This window comes from Python bivittatus, unplaced genomic scaffold, assembly GCF_059951505.1.
Source record: "Python bivittatus isolate LINGU-HERP-01145 unplaced genomic scaffold, Pbiv_v1 ctg000310_np1212, whole genome shotgun sequence".
Classification (NCBI taxonomy): Eukaryota; Metazoa; Chordata; class Lepidosauria; order Squamata; family Pythonidae; genus Python; species Python bivittatus.
In genome coordinates, this window is record NW_028277054.1 from 9,254,910 (window position 1) to 9,280,000 (window position 25,091).

The 25,091-nt window shown below is 45.0% G+C and overlaps 1 protein-coding gene and 1 long non-coding RNA gene across 5 annotated transcripts; one reads left to right on the forward strand and one right to left on the reverse strand.

Annotated features, from left to right (window-relative positions):
• Positions 1 to 1,611: 1,611 nt before the first annotated feature.
• On the reverse strand, positions 1,612 to 6,680 carry CITED4 (Cbp/p300 interacting transactivator with ED-rich tail 4). Of its 3 annotated transcripts, none has more exons than XM_015890208.3 (2): positions 6,418 to 6,680; positions 1,612 to 3,517 (listed from the first exon to the last, which is right to left on the reverse strand). In XM_015890208.3, the coding sequence occupies exons 1-2, from the start codon at positions 6,621 to 6,623 to the stop codon at positions 2,884 to 2,886; spliced, it is 840 nt and encodes a 279-aa protein (XP_015745694.2). In that variant the 5' UTR covers positions 6,624 to 6,680; the 3' UTR covers positions 1,612 to 2,883. The 3 variants fall into 3 exon arrangements, with proteins under 3 accessions (XP_015745694.2, XP_007440097.1, XP_007440096.1); XM_007440035.4 differs by having other exon boundaries at positions 6,545 to 6,667; XM_007440034.4 differs by having other exon boundaries at positions 6,446 to 6,581.
• A 150-nt stretch (positions 6,681 to 6,830) lies between these two features.
• Positions 6,831 to 24,986, forward strand: LOC112541961 (uncharacterized). 2 transcript variants are annotated; one of them, XR_003085883.2, is made up of 3 exons: positions 6,831 to 7,807; positions 9,589 to 10,125; positions 23,807 to 24,986. It is a non-coding gene; the product is annotated as an uncharacterized LOC112541961 (long non-coding RNA). The 2 variants fall into 2 exon arrangements; XR_015796009.1 differs by lacking the exon at positions 23,807 to 24,986 and having other exon boundaries at positions 6,831 to 7,077; positions 7,625 to 7,807; positions 9,589 to 11,639.
• The last annotated feature ends 105 nt before the right edge of the window (positions 24,987 to 25,091 follow it).

The window sequence follows — 25,091 nt, forward strand, 5'->3', positions numbered from 1 at the left end:
TGCAGGCAGAAGCAAGCACTACCATCTGGATACACACTCACAAAAAAACTTGGTTTGCTGAGTAAATCTCCATTGGTTGGGAAGTTTTAAGGGGCAAAATTGGGGGGGGGATGTTGTTTTTAAAGAGTCTTCTGAAAATTTAAGGCATGCATTTAAGCTTTATACCCCATACCTCTCCAAGCCAAATTTTGCCCGTCCACCTTACTCCGGGGGATTTGGGAGACCACAAAGTGAGTGCCCTAAGCAATCTTATTTAAGCTACAATTGGCTGGTTTTGCACATCATATTAAACCACATAAACAAATTGCAAACCACACATTAATTAGCTTGACTTTTGGTAACCTTTGGGGGCACATCCATTAAGGGTTTTTGGCAACAGAATGGAAATGATTTGCTACTGCCTTTTTCCAGGATTTTTTTCCCAGCTTCCCAACCCAGTCCTGTGATTACTTGGTGGTCTCTCATCCAATAACTAACCAGATCTGACTTGTTATCTTTTTTCAAGATTAGCCATGGTGTCAAAACTGTTAGTCCATAGACCATAGATGCCAAAATACTACTGCAAAATGCCTATAAAAATCCAATCAGTTACTTAATAGCAATACATCCATCCTGAAAGATCGAGGATTTTGGTCATTATCAGAAGGTACCAGCAAGCTGGATTTTTAGGAAAGTCATTATTTAAGATTGTGGCAGACAATCATGGAAAGCATCACTAACATAATAATTTCATTTATTCTTATGATCAGACACAGGTGAGTTGAGGTTTCCTAACCTCCCACTCATCAGGTGTGTTCAAGTACAACTTCCAGAATTTCTAGGCAGATCTCAACACATTAGGGAACCTCAGGCTGACCCTAGTTTGTACTGATTGCTTCAGTTCCCTATTCTCATTTAAATAGCAGTAACATCTGTGGTTTACCTGCATAACCACTTAACTAGGTTTAATTGCTCCAAAAGCTTCTTATGAGCTGCACAAATGGAGTCAAAACACTAGGTCACCTATCCCAGTTTCCTACAACAGCCTTCCCCACTTGGTGCTCTCCAGATATTATGGATTTCACCTTTCCATCAAGTTAGCCCGACTAATGGGAATTTATTTATTTATTTACCTTATTTATATAGCCGCCCATCTCACACAAAGTGACTCTGGGCAGCATACAACAATGAATTGTAGTCCATCTGGCAGTTGGATAGGGTCTCTCTATTGATATCTTCCAGGGTGTCAGACAAAGTTTATGTCTACACCTATGAAGTGTTTTTGCTTGTGGCTTGTTTAGGTTTGGTTTAGCCTACTGAACCCAACAATGGTGGTTTATAGCTACCATTGTCTACAAACCCAGCCAACTATGGTTAAACAAAGCATGGCTTAATGCCATGTGCAAAATCAGGTTAATCTCAGGAGGCAATTGAAAAAGAAGCTGAAAAATAGATGTCTTAAGGATTTGGGGATGTCATATACTTACAGAAATAGCAGACATCTGGTAGGTCAAGACAGAAAAATTTAAAAAGTAGAATGTTATAGACCTTTTGTCCATACTGAATTCCAACTCCAGAAACATTTTCTTATCCATGGATATTTTAATTAAGACACAAACCCAAACAAGCATCTTAAATTTGAGGGGTTAACTTTTATTTGGAGAAAAACAAAATCACCTGTACATTTTCACTTCATTAATCAACAGTGATGTGTGTCTGCAAACAGAAGGGGCCTTAGCAAATCTCCACTCTACTGAACTTTCTGCTGTAGCATTTGAAAATAGAAATAAAACTGCTATCCACACCATTTTTTTGAGAAACAAAATCAAAACTTAAAAAGTCAAGCCCCCAGAGGGCAACAAGCTATCAAATCATTTTTTCATTCAAACAAAACATTCTTCCTCTTAATTAGAGATAACAAAAAAGTTTGGAGGGACATGCACTTCAGTGTCTTTAGCCCTTCTCAGTAATTTCAAAAGGCAACATAGTGTGAGCCCTTCCAAATAAATAGAAATACATCAAAGGTTTTTTTTCCTTTCAAAAATTAGAAATATACACAACAATTACAAGGTTATTTTATTTGGTTTCAGAGGCAGAAAAGGAGCTAGAGGGCAGCTTAAAGCTCATGTTTGTAGCAGCCTAACAAGAAATGCTAATCAGTTGGTCTTCCCCATCACAAGTGACCTAACCTTGAAAATTTGTCATTTGGACACACATGCCAGCTATCCCCCAGAAACTCCTGCCAACATAATACAAAATGAAGGAATGCAATTACAAGAAAGGAAAAGAGAACAGAACAAAAAAACCCCAACCTGAGGCCAGTGATATCTTCAAGTAAAAAAAGGAGAGATGATTGCAGATTTCACAGTATTGAGGGGCAATAAGGCAGGAGAAACAGTGAGGAATATCTCCCACCCATTCATGTTTCAGGGAAAGAACAGGCTAAAACCCATCACCGCCATCCCTAAAGGAGAGATGCTTTTGGAAACAGCTTGTTCTGCCATCAGAGGAGGACAGCAGAGCAGATCTCAGCCTCTGAAACCCACCCCTCTTATCGTTTGCAGTCCGAATGCAGAATAGTTTTGAAGGGACAGGCTCTTTCCTGAATGGCTGAAGTTCTGTAACTGCTATTCATTTTCCATCTGCAGAAGCCTTGCAGCCACCCTCTCTGCGAACAGCACAAGAAAAAGCCACACTCCCTTGTGAGAAGCAGCAAGGTAGTGCAAGAAAAAAAAAAGGAGAAAAAAAGCCTCTGGTGATTGTCTATTGTTTTTTTCAAGCCATGGGCAAAGATGAGCTGGGAAATGCTGTATACTTATGTACAGGCAAAAATGAGAACGTCAGAGGCAGGCATGTATCACAATCAAGCCACACGAAGAGAGGCCTGCTTCTCAGCAGAGCCGCTCAACAGCTGATTGCGCTAGGCTGCTGTTTGTTAACAAAGTCTGAGATGAAGTCAAACTCATTCTGTCCCAGAAAGAGCTCTGGCAGCTCCTGAATGCGGTCCAAGCCCAGCTCCATAACCAAAGAAGTCAAGACCTCCTCATCAATAAGATCCGTGTCCATAACATTCAAGGTCAAAGCAGGGGAGGGCAAGTGTTGCATGCCCGGGTGCTGTCCTGGGCCCATCCTGTACTGCTGTGCACCTGGTCCAACAGGGCCAGCACTCATGCCTAGGAGAGGATGGCCCTGATACTGAGTGTTGAGTTTCTGCAAGTGCATACTTGCCATAAGTTGCTGGGTACCCACAGGTCCCATATACTGTTGTTGTTGGCTTGGATTGTTGAACATCACAGTGTTCGGCACCTGGTGGTGACCCATCTGACCATTAATGCCTGGCCTCTGCCTCATTCCTCCATCCATAGCAGGGCCTCCATACTGCATCATCTGGTGGTTGGGAGGGAGCGTCCTTAGCACATGCTGCTGTCCATGCTGTGGCAGGGCTTGCATCCCATTCATACCTATCCGGTAGCTCTGGAGGCCATTCATGCCATGGCTCATTGACATCATCATGTGATCAGCCATCACAATCAGGGCACTGCAAGACAAAGAGTGCAGGTTAGAAGGCTGGCCTAATAGCTCACTGCTATGAACTCTAAAGGCTCTGCTGGTAGCAATTGGTGTTTGGAACTCAAAGAAAGGAGGAATGGTTCAGCTACTTTGCCATATTTCTAACTAGTCTGGATCAGGTTACTTTTCAGATGGGAGAAGGTAACAAAGTCATGCATGCCGGCTGTCTTCAATTCCAATGTATCAAAGGCAACCCTGGTGCATTTTGACTCTCCAAAGTGGTCTAAATGAGGAATGTCACAACATCAGCCCCATCAGATGGGTCAGGCCAGAAACTCCACAGGAAGATCAGAACTACACTTTACATTTTATTGATACTGAGATAGACAATTGAAAGTCTGATTGTGTGGTACCTTAGCCTGAGCAACTTCTTAATATTATCTTGTTTCTCAGGGCTTAAAGAAGGCTTCAGCCCCCTCCTGCATATTTCTATCAGGGTCAGCTCCCTTACTCTACACAAGCTGTCCTGCGTGGCCCATTTAGTTGATAGTGTCTACTACCCCTGCCCAACTTGACATATTCCAGACATGTTGAGGATGCACCTCCCTGAATTCAGTCACATTTAATAACCACTAGATTGTAGGTGCAGACTGACTAATAGCCATTTTCCAGGTGCTTTAGACTGAACTCTTCCCTAACCCTATTCAGAGATGCTGAGATTTGATCTAGGAATCTTTCAAGATAAAAACGCATGTGCTGCTACCAAGCTAAAGACTCCTGAAAACCTTTTCTTGCTACTTTTCCTGGGGATTTCAAAGCAGCATACTGCATCTCTTCAACTGGCCCCAAATTACTCAGCGGGCTTCACAGCTGAGCTGGATTTAAACTCTTGCTTCTGAACATTCATGTTAAGATTAGGACAGGGGGACATAAAGCTGAAGAGTAACCGCAGCTCTGGACAGCTGCAGATGTTTCCCCAAGCAATGGGCCAGAGCTCATTCAATGGAGCAAAGACAGGCACGCATACAGATAATTCCAGCCTTTCTTGTCCACAGTGGCAGCAGATGGCAGGGACTCCCCCCTGCCCCCTCAGTCCATGTGGCAGGGAGAGAGCTGGAGTAGGAAATCACAATAAGACTCGCAAAGTCCAACGCTTTAGCTCAAAGATGACATTCAGAGCCCACTCTCCACAGGGTACAGATGATTTTGAGAAACCCTTAGAACAACCTGCACCCTATTACTATTCCCTTTTCAGACGTTTCATTTGGAGAAACACTGCTTCTGAGCAGAGGCATCACACAGTCTGAACAGCAAACCACATTTTGGCCTAGAGTACTGGGTGAACCCAGAAAATCAGATGAGCAACTATGACTATGATTGTTAACTGGGGATAAATGCATCTGGCAAACCCACTATAGAAATGACACAGATCTGCCATACAATGTCCTTCAGTTATCTGAGTTACATTTCCCATACACTCCAGTCAGCACAGTGGTTTTACTATTAGGTACTGTGTTCTCACAACACAATCAGGTTCTTATGCTAACCCATTTCTGGGTTTGCACCATACATTAAGAGGCTAGGCTGACGGAAGATGCTACAGCCCCTTCCCTCCCCACCCCAAACCAAGGTTAAAAATGCATTGCTGCGTTTAATCCCAAATTATGCTTTTAACTGATCTGGATCAGCATGTTGCATAAACACTTCAAGGAAGCCAGGCTATCTTCTCCTGCCCCAAAGTGGGTATGATCCTCCAGCTGGCCAAGAGCAAGGAGGGGGACCCACTGAATTGGGGGGGGGGGGACAAAAATGCACCTTCCAGCCTACCAACTCTGTTAGAGTGTATATACCAGTGTACACTGGTATACAGGCTGGCTAGGGAATTCTGGGAGTTGAAGTCCACACATCTTCAAGTTGCCAAGGTTGAGACACACTGGTGTATATATTCATACAATACACTTAAGCTGCAGAGTGATTTGTTCAGACTCTGCAAATTGTGTGAACCCAGCTACAGAGGTTTCCGAGCACCGAGCTGAATAGAGGAGAAAATTAAGGTATACTCAGTGAACCATACATGCTGTGTGAACAGTGGCCTTCTTTTTGTCAAGAGAAATCAAGAGTCTTATGGAGCTCATTGCCCTTATCCCCTCACAGATTCCTAGCTGTAAAAGGAACCACCAACTTGTTTGCTGGCCCTCTTTTCCCCTTCGGCCGGTAAGCCATTTACAAAGGCGCGTTCATCAAAGTTACGCAGCGATTGATAAAAGTTGGGCATTTAATTCCTTGGGGGTTTTGTGATGCCCCCTAGCGGCAGGGCAGGGGGCTGCCGAGGAGGGGAGCGGGCCGCTCGTAGCGACGGAGATGAACACTCTCCCAGGCGCACCAGGCTGGGGAGTTCAGCGGCTCTTTCGCTTCCTCCGCCGTCCCCCTTGCTGGTTCCTTCCCCGCTCCTCTCAGCCTGCAAGCCCCCGAGCGCACCCCAATTCGCATGTCTAACCGATACGTGCACCAGCTCCGTTTGAAAAACATCAACGCCGCTGAAAACCAGGGACCTATTTCGCGTTCGCGCCTCTCCTGGCCAGCGCTCCCAAAGACTCGGTTTTCCGAGCCCGGTGGCGGCGCTTTGGTGCTCCGAGCGCCCGTCTTCTGGTTTTAGCCCTCCGGCAATCGCCACCCCTTCCCCCTTCCCTCCGCCCGGCGAGGTAGCTCCCGCTCCGGCACATTCCGCCAGCACAAAGATCAGCACTTCGCGAACACGCTCGTTTAACCCTTCCCTCCCGGCGCCCGAGTCAAACAATGCAGCCTGCCGAGCGCTCGGTGCGCAGCGGAGAGGCCGGGCGGCGAGCGAGAGGAAACGGCCCCGTCGCTGAACCGAAGGCAGAGCAGAGACTTCTCCCCCGGCCGTGTCATTCCTCGCGCGCGGTTTACCCCAAAAGGCGCCTCCTCGGGCACGCACCCCAAAGGCGGCGATCCGAAGGGGCGGCTGCAAAATGCGCGAAGCAGGCGTCCGCTCGACGGAACAAAAGCAGCCCCGGCCGCGGCGTCCGCTCCTTGCCTTCTCCCGCGTCTCTCCTTCCCCTCGAGTCGGCCGACCCGCCCGCTGCTCGCAAACGCGCCCTCAACTCCGGGCGCATCAATTCCAGCCGGGCCGCCCCCTCCTCGCCAGAAGCCTGCCCAACTCCACGGTGTATCTCACCAGTAGGTTAAACTTCAGCTTCATTATATAGTCAGGCGAGGGGGGCGGAGAGTTTAGCCGCGCCCCTCCGCCTCTGGTTGGTGCGAGGTTTTCCGAAGGCGTCCTCTCCCCCTTCTCCTCCTTTCTTGCTATCCCCCCCGCGGAAGGAGTGAATTGGGGGCCGAGGTGAAGTCTCGGGGTCCCGCCCACCTGTTTTTCCTTCGCATCCGAAGGCGAGGCCTTGCAGCGCAATGGCGAGGGTCTGCCGCAGGTTGACACCGGCGGAGAGAGGAAGGGTCGCCTTACGCGCTCCCTTCTTCCCCACCGGCTCACCTAGGAGAGGGATTCCCGCCGTGACCCCCCTTGCCTTCCTTCGTTCCTTCGGCGCGATCGCGTGCGCGCCTCCAACGTCTGTATGCAAACAAACGAGGGCAAGATTTGGCCATCTTCTCACCTCCTCCGCCGATTGGTGGAAGACGGGGCGGCAGGCGAGGCGTTCTCCAGCGGAGGCCCGGCGAGAAGGCGCGCCTGGCCGTGTTATTAACTCTACGGTGCTCCTCGGGGCGCAGCTAGTGGCGAGGATGGAGCGCTTGTGCTGCGCACCGAACCACCTTCTTCCACCCCGCGTCCTCGCGGGGGGTTGGTTTACAGCGCCCATCATCCTCTAACTGGCGAGGGGGTGGCAGGTGCCCCTAACATCCCAGTTGCGGGGGACCCACCGCGCCCTGTTTTCCTTGTTCTCCGAATATTCCATTTGTACCAATAGAGGCGAACTTCCATTTGTCCAGGAAGATAATGGGAGTTTGTTTAGGGAACCTCGTTGGCTTGAGCATCTCAGGCAGGTTGCCTTCCACGGGGGATCGCCTCAGGTGCACAAGCACACGTACAGAGGATTTTTTTTTTTCTTGCACATAGGAATTTACTGTTAATACTGTCCCTCGTTTTTTTTTTTTTTTTTAGAGAAAGTTCACACAGCCCTTTTTTTCCTATTCTTATTCCTACTAAAAGAATCTTGCTGGATCAAAGCAGCATCGAGTCCGGGATCATGTTTCCAGCACTGGGCAACCGGATATTTCTGAGGGAAGCCTGCAAGCAGGACAACAGTTCACTATGTTGCTAGACCTCAGCATCTGGTTTTCAGAGGTACACTTGCCCCTGCACATTGAAGTTTTGTTGGGTTGACAGCCAATCATCATTGATGGAACTGTCTATATTCTTTACTGTATTGGTTTCATAGTTGCTTTTTTAAAAAAAGGTTTTCTTATATTACCATTTTCAATCTGATACCTAGTACGCTGCCATAATAGAGGAGCCAGCCTAAAAGCCAGACTATTACAAAAATTAAATGTATCAAATCATTTGTAAAGCTCGCTTTTAAAAAGAAAGGCCTTCTAGATTAGACCAAAGTTCTGCCTCACCTGGAGAATGAGGAATTTGCTGTCTTGCAGCTGTTCTTGAACATCTTCCAGCCTGAACCACCATAATCAATGGGCAGAGATGTTGGAGCAGTGTTTCTCAGCCTTGGCTACCTGGGGAATTCTGGGAGTTGAAGTCCACACATCTTCAAGTTGCCAAGGTTGAGAAACTGTGTTGGAGGATCTCTTGGACACTCCCAGGCAGGATAAGAAGCTCATAACTTTCCCCTGTTGCTGGTTCACAGGATTTGACCTTCCGGAGCGTGCTGCTTGTGCACAGAGAGGTTTTCAGAACCTTGTCCTGGGGCAGAAAACATGTTTTGCTGTGTAGTTTAGATCTCGGAGAAGATGAGGACACCCTTTATGATGAGAATGAAATACTGGAATACATTAGAGCAGTGTTTCTCAACCTTGTTAACTTTAAAAAGTGTGGACTTCAAATCCCAGAATTCCCCAGCCAGCAAAATTCTGGGAGTTGAAGTCCGTACCTCTTCAAGTTGCCAAGTTTGAAAAACACTGAGTTAGACCTTGAAAACACAGGAAAAAAAAGTTCAGTATTAACTCTCTAAATTGTCAGTAATGACAACATTCAATTATGCTGAATTAATTAACAATTGTCACAAGGGATAGGGAATCGTTATCACTATTTAGGCCCAAATGACTGGAACTTCTGGAGGAAAATTAAGGATGGTCACTGTAGAAGAAATCACTGATCTCCCATTATTAAGGGTGCTGCATATGAATAAGTAGGGTCTTGTGTAACTGCAGATGCTAATTAACTCAGTATTGTTGAACTAATTGTGTGATCAACTATCAAGGATTGGGATACTTACTTTATATATATTTAAGGTCTAATTGAATTCTCATTTTGGGATCCTTATCTGTCCTGTAACTTCCTTGTTAGCAATCCACCAAGCTAATGAGGATATAAATTATAATACACTGCATCCAAGGGATATTATCCTCCCCCCCCCCCCGCCCCCAACAAAACTGCATGTCAACTTTCAGCAATCCCCATCGGTTATGCCAGCTAGGAACCAATTTGTGTCATATCTGGAAAGGATAATTTATGTCTTTGGTTAGTTTGTTTTTTTTAAGTACAAGAAGGCTCTTTGGTTTGGCTACAACCTAGGCCATCCTTCTCTAACTTCTTGTCCCCTGGACATTTTGGATTGCAATTCCCATCATCCTTGACTCTTGGTCATGTTGTCTGGGGCTCAGGAGAGTTGTAACTGAAAACATTTGGAGCAGCGTTTCTCAACCTTGGCAACTTCAAGATGTGTGGGAGTTGAAGTCAACCTTGGCAACTTCAAGAATTCTGGGAGTTGAAGTCCACACATCTTGAAGTTGCCAAGGTTGAGAAACACTGATTTGTAGGGAAGCAAGGTAGGGAAGGATGATACAGATATCCCAACCATTTCTCTGGACATTTTGGACTGGAGAACACTGTTCTTTCAAAGTGGTTCAAAGAGGTGATAACATCTGAAGCCGTTTTTTTTCTTTTTGCAGCACAATCAACGAGCTACAAATGGGGGACCAACTCTAGGACAAATGTTCCTTTTAAAGAATGAGGATCCAATCAAGAATTTCCCTGGTCACTAGTTCCCAGGAAGGATGCCTGTGGAAGCCACGTGCACATATTCTAAAGACATTCTCCATCATTCTTCGACTGACGGAGAAAAGGGGAAACTGTTTTGTCGAAGGAAAGAAAAACTGAAGATAGACCACCCCCTGGTTATTGCAACCAATACATAGGGATCTGTACCTTGGAGCAGAGACAACCCTTTTGTTCTACTTTCCTATGCTTAAAAAAAAGCTAAAGCAAAAAAGGACGTGACATGGAGAGTCTTCCCCAGTGTAGATTGTTGCTGGTGTCATATTGGCATCTATAACTGAACTTCTTCTACACTACAGTCAGTCTGAGATCACCCTATGACATCCTTGGGGAAATTGCAAAGGTCTGCTTGAACATGTTGGACTTTCTGATCAGCATGGGGAACTGGCTCTTGAAACTACAAAGAATCTCATTTCTACCACAGTCTTCAGGTGAGAGATGCCCTTCATTCACTGCTGAATTTCACTTGGGATGTCCTTGTGAAGCAAAATAAATTTGACCTGAGCTCCATGGACCTCAGGAAAACTAACAAAAGAAAAAAAGGGGGGGGGATTTGTGCAATGCAATTCTGAATTTTAAATTTTAAATGCAATGCACTTTAAAGGCAGGCTCAGTGATAATGAAATGGAACACATTGGATAAAAATACACTGTGTAGTGAGCCTGGATCGTTAGGCTGTAATGGCTGTTACTACTTGGGGAATAGATCCTGCCACTATTATGGAAACTCATCAGAAAACAAGTATCACTATGCCATGTAAACAGAATGAGGCTTTGCTCAGAGCATTGTTGTTTGTTGATTCCCAAACTGAGGGCTATGGACAAGTAATGTCATAAATGTGTTAGGTATTTGAGGGACACCTTTGATGCAGACTGAATTATATACAGAATGGACCATAGCAACCAGTGGGCATTCAGTTTGTCAGATCCAATCAATCTTGTTGGGTTAACATTGAATGCAACCAAATCTCAGTCAAGCCAAAAATGTCCTTCACTTGGGTGGGACACTGGGGGGAGCGCTTCTCTGCTGCTTCTCAGCAGGGATACCTGTGCTACAGAACAGCCTTCTGCTGGAAATCAAATTGGCCTCCTCATTCAAGGGCATCCATTGGGAAGGTCAAAAAGTCAAGATGGTGTCTACAATATATATTTAAAAAAAAGATGGGGCTTCAATTGTGGGCATGGCCATCATTTGACTTTTTCACCCACCCCATGGATCCCCTTACCCATTGTTGGCTTTCCATAAGCATTTAAACATGGAATTGTTTCAGAGAACCTATGGAAGATGACATGATGCCCTGGGTTATTTTATTTTATTATTTATTTTATCATATATATTATGAATGTTTTAGTGTACTTTTGTGGGTGTTTTATTATAGTTTTGATGGCTGTCAAGAACAGCTCACACTCTTCGGATAGTGGCAGGTATAATTCTAAAAAATAATTAAATTTACACCAGCCCCAGAAGTAGGGGAAGCAGATGCCACAATCTGGTCTCAGCACTGAACACAAACAAAGGCAAAACATACTAGAAGTGAGGATGGGGTTGGAAAATGGGGGGGAGGTAGCCACATGGGCCAGAAAATAATCTATAAATATAAATCCCGGGGAGGTGAGAAATGGTGACCTCATGCCGTTGTCATGCAACCAGGTTCCCTGAGGGTGCTATTTGTAAAAGAGCATTGAAACCGGTCTATAGAGAGAATTGAATATATTGCACACCATGAACACAAAGGAAATAAAGGGTGAAGTACAGTGTTAAGTTAGAAGTTTTGAAGGGATCCCTCCTCCAACTCTCCCAATTAAAATCACAACTGCTGGTTTAGAAAAGGCACAAGGGTTGAGTTCCACTTGTTGGAATATTCTGATTTTTTTTCCCCTTTCTTGTTGTGAAGGTAAACCACTCTAATGCTTTCCCTCTTTTTATCTGTGCAAATAAAAGCATGCATGCAAAAGGCTTCTTTTCATTTTCATTCCAAGAAGAAGTAAGCTCTCTTCCAGCCTTCTGGCCAGTGAGAACAAAATGTCCTGGGAAGCAGGCACCTGCCACTTATTTACCCCTCATCGGTTTATTAAAATTTAACTTAGCTGATAAACATTTAGTACACTGAAATATAAACACATCGGGCTCCTTCTGTTTCAACTGTAGTTGCTTTGCACTGACTGACTTACGAGGGCCTTGGCAGTTGGCTCGTGCAGCTAAGCACGCTCATTTGGAAGTAACCCGGGCTGTATTTAACAGATCTTCTCCTCTTAAATATTTTTAGAAGGCCAACCATTTTTTGAGCCGCAGCCTGAGGATGAAGCATGCTTGAAGGAAAAGAATCCATCCCCTGGGGAGCAGAGTGTGTTCGCGCTCTTTGGAAATGTCCCTTGGGATGGCCCATTTTGGCTGCATGGAGAGGGCTTTCTTCATGGCTTCTGCACCCACAGCCTTAAGGACTTGGAGAGACGTAGGGTGCGTTCCTTGTAAAGGATCGGCAGAGGACCGTTTCAGTTCATGCTCTGGCCAAATCCAGCTTGCAATTTAATATGAGTTGTCTTCCCTCCAGGTTTTTGTTTTTCTACCTTCTTCTCAGGACGCTGGAGAATTTCTTTCCAATTGCTCAGGGTGGTGTTTTTGGGCTGGCTTTACCACTGGAGGTGATAGACCTGGGTGTGTCTGCAGGGTATGGTCAAAAGAATCAAGATGGCAGCCTCAGCGGTGCTATGGAAGTCCTGCCCATGGTGCATGTAAAAAACAATGGGAGCTTTGATTGTACCATTGTGGCTGCCATCTTGAATTCTTTGACCATATCCTTGCAGACCCCAGACTGCTGGTGTGGCTTTTTCTAACACACTGCTTTCCATAACTCTGAAACTTTCTACTCTACCGCTACTGCCCAGCCGGAAAATGTCCCCCAGAGGGAGTTACGGATGTCTTCTCTTGGGGTTGAATGGTAGCATGACTGTTTAGTGGAAGATAAGACTTACTCACTCAATACTTGGGTACCTCATTGCTAAATAAATTCAAGAATACTATGTTCCAGCTATCAGAATTGCACTCAATTCTCTTTGTCTTTGGAAACTATTCTCTTTCCCCAACTTGACTGAGAACTGGCAAAGAAAATGCAGTAGAACTTTATAAACAGCACTCCGGGGCATATCACTATCAGACACTGTAGAAGGATGGGTCCTGGCAGGAATGTCTTATCCATCTGTGCTGCAGAAATGTTTGTCCTTGACCTCTGACTCCATTTTTGGTAGATTCCTCTGTTTAAACTGGGCCTGTCCTGGCAGGTGGATGGGATGGGTGATCTGAGAAATGGATTTTGGTTTTCCAAAAGGATGATGACTAAGACAATTAATTGTTTAATGGTGTAATGATTGTTTTTGCCTTTGGAAACACCACTGTTATGTATATAAATGATGGAATGCACGGATGTGTGTTCACACCCATGACTGCTTATCCATGAGCTGGTCCCTATAGTGGAAAGCTCCTCTCTCTGTGTTTCATGACAGCTTGGAATCATGTCGGGGAAAAGAGTCAATTGACAAATGTCATAGGGTGGGTTCACCATTCTTCCCTCACTAAATTGGCTTGGCTGGCTGAGAACTGAGAAACAAAGGAGGCCTTCAGGCAGACATTTGCCCTCCAACAGTTCTGCCAAGAGAACTGTTATAGACTGTCCTCTGTAAACATATGGCCATCTTTCGGGAATGCCCAAAGCCTTCTTGCTGCTGCCAGTTGCTGCCCATTCACTTGTTCTCATCTGGGGGACAATCCCAAGAGCTGCCGGGAGGGAAGAGCAAAGGGAGAGGTAGCTTTACCCCTTCATTGTGATTCTGCCTGCCTGCTTAGAGAAGATGGGCAAACAGACAATGAAGCAAGACATAGGAGCAGCAGGACCAGGGACTCAGGGAATGACAGTGCTGCCCTCCCCAGTGAAGTATGGGTATCCATATATGTCCAATAATGCCTCTCTTTGGCCCTGCCATTTGGGGTCCCATCACAGAGTCCATATAACTTAAACCAGGGGTGGTCAACCTAGGTCCCTAGGGCTGCAGATGGCCTCTATTTTTTTTATATTCCCTAGTGTCTCCTTCAATTGCCAAAAATCAGTGGCAAAGCTTTCTGTCATTTTGAGGCAAATTGATTTTTGAATGAATAATAATGTCCAGGTTTTTCTCCCTAAACATGGGGGTGGGGAGGGAGAAAGCACCATCCCCTCCCAAGCATGATGCAATGCTGCCCACTTTGCCCCATTTTCTTCCCACATCAGCCTTTGTCTTTCCCAAAGGAGTGAGGTGTAGCCATCCAAAAGAGATCTATTCTTGCAGAACTACACAGTCGATCAGGACTGTTCTGGCATGGCTGGATCCTCATGGGAGGTAAACATTCTCAGGGCTGAACTCCACACTTACATAATGGGGCAGGTTGCCAAGGGGCAGGTAGAATGACTTCTTTCTGCCCGGGTGGTTAGATAAGGTCACCTCCTTCTGACTCACGGGAGAGTTATGTGACTTGCCCAGAGCCACACGTGAGAAAGTCAGGAAATGGGAACTGCTAGCTTTTCAACCCCACTAGAGCCACCCTCCAGATGCGTTGGACTTCAACTCTCCCATAACCCAATCCTACTGGCCTTGTGTTGCTTGAGATTATGAGACTTCAGATCCAACACTTCTCAGAAGCAGCGGATCGGAGAAGTCTGTTCTAAATCATTGCCTCCCATTGTCCAAATGAACTAGCTGGATTAAAGAAAGGAAAGACCTACAGAACCGCCTGGGGTTTTTATTGAATCAGTTTGGGGATTGCAGAGAGAGTACAAATTTTTGTATTTCTTTTGCCTAAAAGCAATTGATAAGGTTGTCTATGTAACCCTTCAGAAAACCCACACAAAAACAGGAAAAACAACTCTTCTGTTGGGTTGTGTTATCAGTCTGTCTCTGTTATCCTTCAGTGGGGCTGCTGGTTGGTTGGAGCTGGGCCTCCCCCCCCCCCCCCCGGTTGGCCCACAAGGGACTCAAGTAGCTCGAGAAAAGTGCAAACTTCCTGAATTTCTTTGCTTGTATTTACTTTCCTCTTGGCCCTTTTTTTTTTTTTTTTTGTGGTCTGCTGTACTGACTAGGTTTCCTGCTATGCTTCCTGCTTGATGTTTGCTTTTAATTAAAAGGGAAAAGAAGCAGTTGACGGGAGTCCCGTGTCAAGTTAATGCCTTGGCTGGAGAGCAGCCATTTTGGGCCATATGGTGGCTTCCCCCAGCCTCATTTGTCTGCAGAGGGATTTGTAAGGAGCCCGCCTTTGCTGATAGTTGGTATTTGCTGGACATAAATGTGCGCAGCAAATTCTTGCACAGTCTAATTAAGCACCTCTCCCCCATGAGCAGGATGAAGAAAGTACGTCATACCTGCCTGGGATGCGGTGCAAGGTCAAGTTACAACTGAGACATGGTTTTGTCATGTCAGCAAAGAACTGAGAAGGTGGCACTTACTGGCTTTCTAGGTGTTGCTGAACTATACCTACCAGCATCCTTCATCATTGGTCACCAGTAGCTTGTTCTGCTGGGAGTTGTAGTTTAGCAACCTCTGGAGAGCCTCCAGTTGCCCAGCCCTGGCCAAGCAAGCATTCTCCCTGGAATGTGGAAATAAGCCTTTATTTGCCTCAAGTGCATTAAGCTATCATATGTTTATTATATTGATATCTCCCAATAATGGAAACTTGGATGATGTCTGTGGACTTCTTAAGCAGTTAGTCTCCCATTTGACCCTGGCAGCCCACTATGTATGCAGACATCTGGCCCAAATCGATTTCAAATGAAGAAGGCAGATCCCTGGTGTGAAACTTATGGAAGAATCCTAGGCATTGCAGCCCACCTTATGGTGTAGTGGGAAAACCCAACATCCAACAGAACCGGCTCTACTGTTAGGAAGAGTGAAGCAGTTGTTTCAGGTGTCTGATGCTTCAGAGTGGCAACAGGATGTTAGAAGAGAGAGCCATGCGTTACGTGATCTAGTCTGGACCATTTCTGCTGGTCTGTGGTCTTCTGGTATGGTGGAGAACCCTGTCCCATCACCCCCATTGTCAGTGGGCAGCAGGGGCAAAGCTTGGTTGAGGACATCAAGATGCCCATTAGAGGTGCCCACATATGTTCCTGGATGTTCCACCTTCAGTTTTTCTCTGCCCCAGTTTTCTGCTCTTTCTGCCTCCTCTCCAGGATATTTTTTTTTCTTGCCTTCTATTTTTTCCTCTCCTTTCTCTTCCTCCTCCTCCGCACCAAGGAGTTTTTTTTTTCTATTTTCTTTTCATTTAAGCATTAAAAGAATGTGTGAAAGTATGCTGAAGGTTGCATGAAATTAGGGCAAGGGCTGTACATGGCCCATTCCTTTTATATAAAAGTTTGTGTCTGAGCTTATTGGGTGAGAGAGAGATAGTGTAAGTGTAAGCCAATATACAGATGGTTCAAGTGTGGAAGAGATGTGACAGGAGTCACTTTGACCAAAGAATTATGCAGGTTTCTCAGCTCTAGCTGACCTTTTTCAAAGACTCAGCCTTCTGCTGCCAGATTTTGTCAGTCAGAGCGCGTCTGCTGCTGCGTTGTGGTAGAATCTGTCTGACAAGCTTTTGATGCCTTAGTAACAGGAGGGTGGACACGCTTCTATGCTCAAATATATTATTATTAGTAGTAGTATTCTTTTTTAAAAAAATGATACATCTCCTATGTCTTCACTGGGTGGAGATGTCCATTACAGGGCGAAGACCGGATGGGTTGAGCCAATGGCTCATGGCCAGGAACTGCCTTTCACATGTTACCTTGTGCACGGTTGAGCTTTGGATTGGCCGAAACAGATGTTGTTTGCTCTTGCAGCTGGAGGGGGGGTAGAGGCATCAGCAGAATCTGATGGTTCCGTTAAAGTCCCCAGAGCAGCGGGGCACTATGGTGACGGAAGCTTCACGCCTTTTGTACCGCACGCATTGTCATGAAGCATGTAGGGATGGGGCGGGGCTTGCATGGCGACGACACAGCGCTGTTTTCATCATATTTATTTATTTATTTATTTATTTATTTATTATTAAATTTGTATGCCACCCACCACCCCCAGAGGGTGACTCTGGGCGGCTTACCCTCCCTTCCCCCGCAGATGCCTCTGGAGGGCAGGGATTTTTGCATTTGGGGCTACCCCTGCTATCTTGGAAGTGGAGGAGGTGGAAAATTATGAATGGTGAATTAGGGAAGCAAAGGGGCCCATTGGGACTGCGGTGGGATATGTCACAAGGACAGCTGTGGGGATGCAAATAGTATCGGCTCCCCCGTGATAAAATAGGTGATAAAAAAAAAATTCTGGAATCCCATGAGACATCTGGCAAAACCTGGGGATCTGGGGAGATTTGGGCAATCATGTATTTTATAAAAAAAGGTTGGGGGCTGGGGTTTCCATCTATTACATGATGAGGGCCCACCTTTTCAAACCTTTTTATGATTCTTTGCCATCCAACTCAGAATGCTGGGGAGCAGTGCTGGCTGGGGGATTCTGAGAGTTGAAGTCCACATGGCTTAAAGTGGCCAAGGTTGAGAAACACTGGTGGCGAGAAATTAGGCAAAGGGCTCAGGACTCTTTCAATCTGTAAATCTGTAGGTTTTTGCCTTAGCAGAATAAGACTCCAAAACCTGAAGACAACAGGATCCCATTTGGTCTGATAAGAGAAACCAACATCAGAAAGATGGCATTTGAGAATGGGCTGGACCCAGCCAGGGGCCACTGAGAAAAACAACCAGCAAAAAATCCTCTAATTTACAGTGACCGTCCATCCTTTTTTATAAAAGACAGTCCTTTATATCAGAAAGCTGTCCTTTAGATTGATTTATTGTTCAAAATCTCACTTTTGTCCTTTATTTTGGTCCTTTTAACTTTCACCATACAAATGGTGCCGCTTCATGCAGTCTTTCACATTCATGTGAAAAATATGGAAATTGAATGGTCTTTTAAAAATCAATTTACATATACTGTTCGATTTTAGATATTTTTATTAGAATATGCCCTTTTGTAAAGTTTTCCTTGGTTTGGCTCTCGAATTTTCCTTTGTAAAGCAAAGTTATAAACATAACATTTTTTATCCTAATCAACCAATTTCAGATTTGCCCCTTTTTCAGGTTTGTCCTTTATTTTTGCCAGGAAAATATGGTCACTGTACTCTAATTGCAGGAGGCAATGGGGCAGTGGCTCAGGAGGCTGCTGCGGGCTCCATTAGGTGGAGTTTAATGTCTCCTCCCTCCTGGTGACATGACCCAGTCTGAAGCTGCTGTTAAGGGGTGGGCAAAAACTCCAGAACCCATGCTTGCAGGTGTTCCCTACATAGGGTCCTATGCAATGAAACAAGTAGGGCCATCTGGCTGCCTCCTATGTCTTGGCATTGAGAGTTTGCACAGCGACAGAAGGTTGTCAAAGGGAAACCTTGAATCTTGGTAACTCTATCATAAATTTAACACTGCATAACTTGGGAATTGTTGCACATTCTGTAAATAAAACAGTGATAAGAAGTGCCAACTTGGCCTTTTTATGGCACTAAGAGCCTCCCATATTTCACAAGCGCTTTCATTTTCTGTCCTTCTTTCATTCTTAGTTGTGAACTGATATGTTCACAAAACCCATTTCAGCAAGTAAACTACAAATCTAGGGACTTCCTTTACATCAGCAGCTAAGCTTGGTTAGTTTCAAGGTATCAGGTTTGACATCTGTGTGACTTAGCACATATAAGCCCAGCCTATCTGGTTCGTGGATGGTGGATTTCCCAGAGGGATTCCAGAACATGGATCTGCTCAGTAGCCATGTTAAATGTGTTTTGTGAACACAGCCTGTCTGTACTACTGCTGTTGCCTTTAATGGGCAATGTTAAAAATCAAAAACTTATTCCAGGATACTTACAGTCACAATAAATTAGGTGGGGTCAGGATTCAGGGGTGATACCGACTCAGAGAGGATACTCACAAGGAAAAGGAAGTGATCAGAAATGGCACAGTGTTTCTGCAGATGTAGCTGTCCTCTCACCAAATGAAAATAGTTGCTGTCTGTAATCCTATTAACCATGCGTAATTATTTTTTACTTAATTAATCTTAAAATTCAACTGTACTAAGTTAAATTTTGTCCAGGATTTGCCTACTCTTTGGAGTGTGGTCCCCCAGATATGCCATCATTGATCCAGCCTTGCTGTATCTGAGGCTTTCTTGTTCCAAGGTGCCCATGTGCGCGCATGTGTGGGTGTGATCTCAAGATGGCAGGTGTGGCATCATGACTGAAACCCCATCCCTTTTGGACATGTATGCGCTTAGCGGTGGAGGATTGATTGCAACACCATGTCTGCCATTTTGCAGATTCTGATCCCATCTGCAGATGCCACGGCTCCTGCTTATTCTGCTGAACGGTGTTCTGGACAACTTCCCAGACTCCTGTCCTAACCTAACCATACCACTGATGCTGCTATCCAAATATTAACTGTGGCTATACAGTGTGGACAGTGTGGAAGAAGACAGATTCAAATTCATGCCATGCAGGAAAATTGTCCTATATTCTTTTCTACCCATTCCCATGTACTGTGCTGAAAAAGAATTGGCTTTCAGCATTTTTGTCAAGGGGTCAGAGTCCCGGAGTGAAATGCACTTGGTTATTCTTATACTTACTGACTTATGAGGTCAATGTCCAGTTTTTCATGGTATGCTCCTCTGTCTGATGGTCTGATGGTAGCTTCCCATGCTTAAATCCCAAAGGAGATTATCAGGAGGGAACTGTTCATAGAGTGGAAGGTATGAGTAGCCAGGGAGGCTGCAGAATAATGGAGAGATGTTAACAGTTAACTGACAACCACAGTGCCCACCACCAACTCCAAGTATAAGTCAGCCCAAAAATACCACCATGAGAAACTGGAAAGAAATTCCCAAGTGCTCTGAAAGTAAGACAGAAAAACAGGAGCCTGCAGGGAAGAAAACTTTTGTTAAATTCTCAGCCAGATTTAGGGACATTAACTCATCTCAAAGCATTGAACTCAAGCAAAGGGATGTCTTCTGACCACCCCTTGAAGCAACACTCTTTGCAACATAGAGCCCCCAGTTCCCCTGCACATAGCGCAGAAGCCCTGAAGTGAAGCCCTTCTGCAGAAGTCTTCTCTGAAAGCACCAGTCGACTGGCTTCATGTTCCTTGCGCCTCAGCCTTGGCCTGGGGTGGGTAGTTGTAAGCGTGACTCAGGGCCAGCTGGAGGTGTTCCATCAAGAGGTCACAAAGACCTGTTTGACAGGTTCCTATTTTTCGTTACTCATTAGCATGGTGCACCTGAGAAAGAACAGAAGTGTCAGGAATCTGTTGTCATTGCAAAAAAGTTTTTTTTTTTTTAATGGCTTGTTAACATTACCTGATTAAATCCCCCCTTTTTGTGTCTGCTTGAATGGAAAGGTTGTCAACAAGACCAGCTGCCACTCCTGGGTCCCCTCTCGGCGATTGGCGTACCCAAACAACCCACCCCACACCTTTCAGTACAACAAAGAAACAGCCTGTATTGAAATCAAGGACTGTGGCTCTCCTTTGGTAGAAGACAGTCCAAAGTTCTGTGTTCCTGTTTCCCACTGAAGTAGCTCAGGGGCCATCCTTAATCTGAATTGCTTGGTTTTAGCTCTGTGCGGGATGCTAACACAGATAGAATGGTTTCATCAATAAACTGGGCGTGAACAAAACCATGGTTAATTAGCATCATGCGCAAACCTGGTTGTGAAGATTTCAGCTACCTTTCTTCAGCTTGGGGCACAGCACTTAAGTGCCCATCTGGCCAGCCAACAGAATGTCTGGCTGAGGATCATGGGAGGGGTAGTCCAACCCATCCCAAAGGGCAGTAGGCCAGGGAAGGCCTTGTGAAGCTACCTTTTCCAAGCCTCTGCATCGTACACTTCGGACGTGAGACACCACACATCTTGTCTGTTTGCCCAGCTCAGCTGGACACAAAGCAATCCACATTGCTTTTCTCATCCCTGTAATGTTTTGTAAGGATTCAGAATAGGCTTTATTTGATTCCGGTGCTGTATTTGATGCACGCAATCCTACCTTACATAACAGCAGCTGGAAAATGCTCACCTTCTCTCTGTCTTGATGTTCTTTACTTACCAGGTCTGGAAAGGGTGGCCCGGTGGAACAGCAGATGGTTTTAGCGCTCCACTGAGACGATAAACACTGAAAAGACATGACCAGTTTCTGCTGAAGCGTTTAGAAAGTAGAAGTGGTTTCTCTGCCTGTGCATTTCTAGCATTGCAGGCCAGTAAGTTTAGATGCTAAACAAGAGCTTTGTTTTAAGCCCTCCCCTCTCAAATCTCTTTTTTGTCCTCTTTCCAGCCTGTTCACCTGAGTTAACCCTGTTCCCTCATTCCAGAAAATGAAGATCATTGCCGCCATCTTTTTTATTTACTCGTGGGGAACTTTTCAGTACTGCCCTTCAGTTGAAATGAATTTTAGGAAGGTTCTCAAAGAAATAAGTAGAGCAGTGTTTCTCAGCCTCAGCAACTTTAAGATGTGTGGACTTCAACTCCCAGAATTCCCCAGCCAGCCATGCTGGCTGGGGAATTCTGGGAGTTGAAGTCCACACATCTTAAAGTTGCTGAGGCTGAGAAACACTGAAGTAGAGGATATTCTGACTAAGTCAGAGCTCAACCACTGAAAGTTTCATAGCAGAGCGGTACTTTTTCCACCCTAACCAGCAATTTTACAGAACTTCTGCGGGACTGGGAGGTGTAGCCTGGGGTGCCCAAGTAGATCTCCAGACCATTGCAAGAGATCCACAAGGCTTTCTAACTTTCGATAGATTAAAACAGATGGAGCCTAATCACCTACGTACAAGCACCAACCTAGGCAATCTCAGACACCTCAAATCGTGGATTTTTTTTTTTTTAAGAAAAAAAAATCTTAAATGCGTTAATCAACACATAGAAAAATCAAATAGATTATGGCGTGCTCATTGGTTAGTTATTTACTAATTCATCAGAGCGTTTTCCCATTTAGCTTCAGGAGCTCACAGTAATGCACAAAGTGCCTCCTTCTCCAATTTCATCACACCCTCCCAGTAATGTATAGATGGTTGGCCTGCACCCTGTTGGTTTTTAGAATGGCATTAAAAACTTGATTTCCCCCTCCCCGAGTGTTGGGGCCAGGATGATTGTTGAGATGTAATGGATATTGAAGGTTCTTGATCATCTGATAACTGTTGCTGTTGTTTTAACACCGCCCAGAATCTCATTTATGTGAGTTTGGCTGCCACATACATGGTTTGATGCATCAACATGTAACAGGTGGGACAGGAAGGTGAGAAGTCCCTCTGAGCCTGAAGAAGTCCTTTCCCCCCTCTTTCGCCTTTGTTAACATTAGAAGGAAGAAGAACACTGGCACCAAAGAAGGAAGGATGCCGGAAACAGGAACTCTGACGTGCTAACCCACAGCTGGTGATGTCACAGTTCAGAGAATTTCTGGCCAATGCAAGTTTTGAAATGTAGGAAGTTGTAGTGGAAATTTCGTTCGCTCCCTAAAACAGCAACATTAACTGCACATTGACATTTCCTTACTCACAGGAGGCAGCGATATCACTGCCTGCGGCATATTTGTGGTGAGATTGTGCGACTTTCTCAGAAAAGAGGTTTGGTCTGCCTTCAGATGGAGGGCAGAAGATTGGCGTGAGCTTTTTTAAAATTCTACCAGCAGAACGATTATGCTATCTCGCGTACTTCTTTTAAGGGATCTGAACATATGCTCCATTGTAGAAGAGAAGGAGCAAACAACAACAACAACATAATAATAGTAATAATTTTATCCTAGATCCTTGGGAAGGATCTGATAGTCCAAAGTACCAGCTCCATTAAGAATTAAGGCAGGCTTCCACAACTTGGGGTCCCATATCTAATCTTCTGTTGGTCATGTTGGCTGACGTTTATAGAAGTCTATCATGGCCTTCCCCACCCTGTATGCCCTCCAGATGTCTGGACTTAATTTTTTTCCAGAATTTTCAACAATGGCTGGCAATTCTGGGAGTTGACATCTTGATGTATGTGGGGGATATCTAGGTTAGGATAAGCACCAAGTTGGAAGAGGCAGATCTTCTGCATTTGATGCAAAATGCAGCAGCAAATTGGCTAAATAGTGCAAGGTTCAGAGACAATATAATGCCTGTGCTGAAAGATCTGCACTGGTTGCCAATTGTCTACTGGGCACAATTTAAGTTATATGGCTTGGTGCCTGGATGTTATCACAACTGCCAGGTATAACCAGATTCAACCTGTCCAAAATATCTCTCCCTCCCAGAATAAAGTGTTGGGAGTGTCCCATTTCCGGGAAGCAAGTGGGCCCAAATTCCAAAGGTGTTGTTTCTCCATGATGGCCCCAGTCCTCTGGAATGGCTTCCCCCTGTAGGTGACATTGATTCCATTGCAAATAGGCTTCCAGAAACTAGGTAAAACTGTCTGGCTCATGTAAAAAAGAAAAGAACAGGTCCTGTATGTTAATTCCCAGCAATTTATAGGACAGAATACACAAATACAGATTAAATACATCTTACATCTGGTTCAGATTGGTATAGACTTTGAGTCAGGGTGTCCACTGGTGAGAAGTGCCAGGAAAGTCAAGATGGCAGCTGTGACCATATAATGGAAGTCCCACCCCATTTTTTCCTGCGCATTGTGATGCTGTCACTCTTCGAGGTAGTCCAGACAAGGAGCACAAACCGTGAGTACTAACGCTACCTTTATTGTAAGGCTACAGTAACAGAACCTTGCAAGTCTGAAAGTACCTCTCCCCTCTCTTTTATTCTCCTGAAAACTAGGGAGGGTCCCTTTTGAGATGCTTTCTCCACCCCTATTCCTTCTGTGGGCTGAGATATCTCTTGTCAGAGTGTTGTCTAGGCCGTGGCTCTTCCTCCTGTCTCCCAAGGTCATTCTCACAGCCCATTACTGATGCCTATAAAAAAGAGGTGTACTTCAATCAAACATCTTGAGTTTTTTGACCCCCTCTGCAGACTCCCTTGCCCTCAGTTCAAGTTTCGAGGCTTAAAAACCCACACGTCTCTCCTTTTAGGCCACTGTCAGTTTCCTCTGATTTTTTTTTCTTTCCCTATATAGGTTCTTACAGAGTCTGGGCTAATGCTTGACAGTCATGATGACTCAAGGATGGGAAATATGATAACGCAAGCTGCAGTCACTGCTGCTCACTGATACGGCGGCTGCGAGCACAGAGGGACCAAAACTATTTCATGTGGTTTAGGTCTGAAGAGAAGGCAAAAGGAAATGCAGGAGGATGACTCTTATGGAAATAATTCTGACTGAGATCAGATCTGTGTTTTGTCTGTCATCTGAGTTTGTGGCAAAGGTGAAGCTATATTATTGGTCATCTGCTTTGTAGGGGTGCAGGAATATGAATGGAAATCTACTGGTAGATCTCCATGTTACTAGAAATTCGGTTACCAGTTGGCTTTTGGATACAGTTCAAGAAGTTGGTGGGCTGTAGAGAGTAAGAAAAATGACCTTGATGGAGACATGCAAGCTCCATTACCAAACGCAACAAGGAGTGAAACATATCTTAAGTCCACAACAAACAGAACATATTCAGAAGCGGCTCAGACAGATACCTCCCCAATTCACAGGAGTATAAGAAGGGGGAGGAGGTACAGCCCAATTAGACTTGCACAATTCTGTTATTATAACTGATCTCCAAGTAGCTTTAGCTTTAGCTTTGGAGCTGATTTCCTGGTCTGGTCTACCTAGTGGGATTTGGCTTGGGACCTTCATGACTTGGGACCTGGTATCTCCAGGACAACTTCTCCTAATGGCCACTGCCCCCTGATAAGATTAAGAGGTGGGCTCTTTCTGGGTCCCTACTCTCAGGGAATGTCATTTACAGGGACCTTAGGAGCAGTCTTTCTTCCATATTGCCCCCTTCTCTGCAATACTACCCCCTCTACAATCAGATTGTTACCTATGTTTCTGGGGTTCTGTGAAGCCACCATTGACCTGGCTGTTTCAGCCAGTTTTTGGGGCCTGAAAACTGGGATGGTTCATCCAATGTTTGTTGGTGTAATGATTTTCCCACTGCTAACATTTTGTGTGTGTTGGATTGATTAGTATTGTTATTGTGTCATTGTTACTATGGTTTTGTATTTTCAATTCAAGTACTGAATGGCATAATTGAGGTGCTCAGAGTTATTGTTGACTGGAATGGCATATCAACTAGTATATAAATAAATATCTAAAATTCATCAGCAAGGCTTTCCAGTGGATGCACAATAAAGAAATAAAGTCTCATTTGAATCAAGCTCAACTCCTGGTACACCGGCTTGTCCATGCAGGGGTTTCTCTTGCAATACTATGGAAGTGGTTTGCCATTGCCGTTTTTCCTGGAATGTTTTCC

Excerpts from the sequence above, each read along its gene's own strand:
- CITED4 (XM_015890208.3), bottom strand. The coding sequence starts at position 6,623 with ATGCGCCCGGAGTTGAGGGCGCGTTTGCGAGCAGCGGGCGGGTCGGCC. Across the intron at positions 3,518-6,417 it reads CCGAGGAGGCGCCTTTTGGG|TGCCCTGATTGTGATGGCTG; the intron begins GTAAACCGCGCG and ends TTTGTCTTGCAG.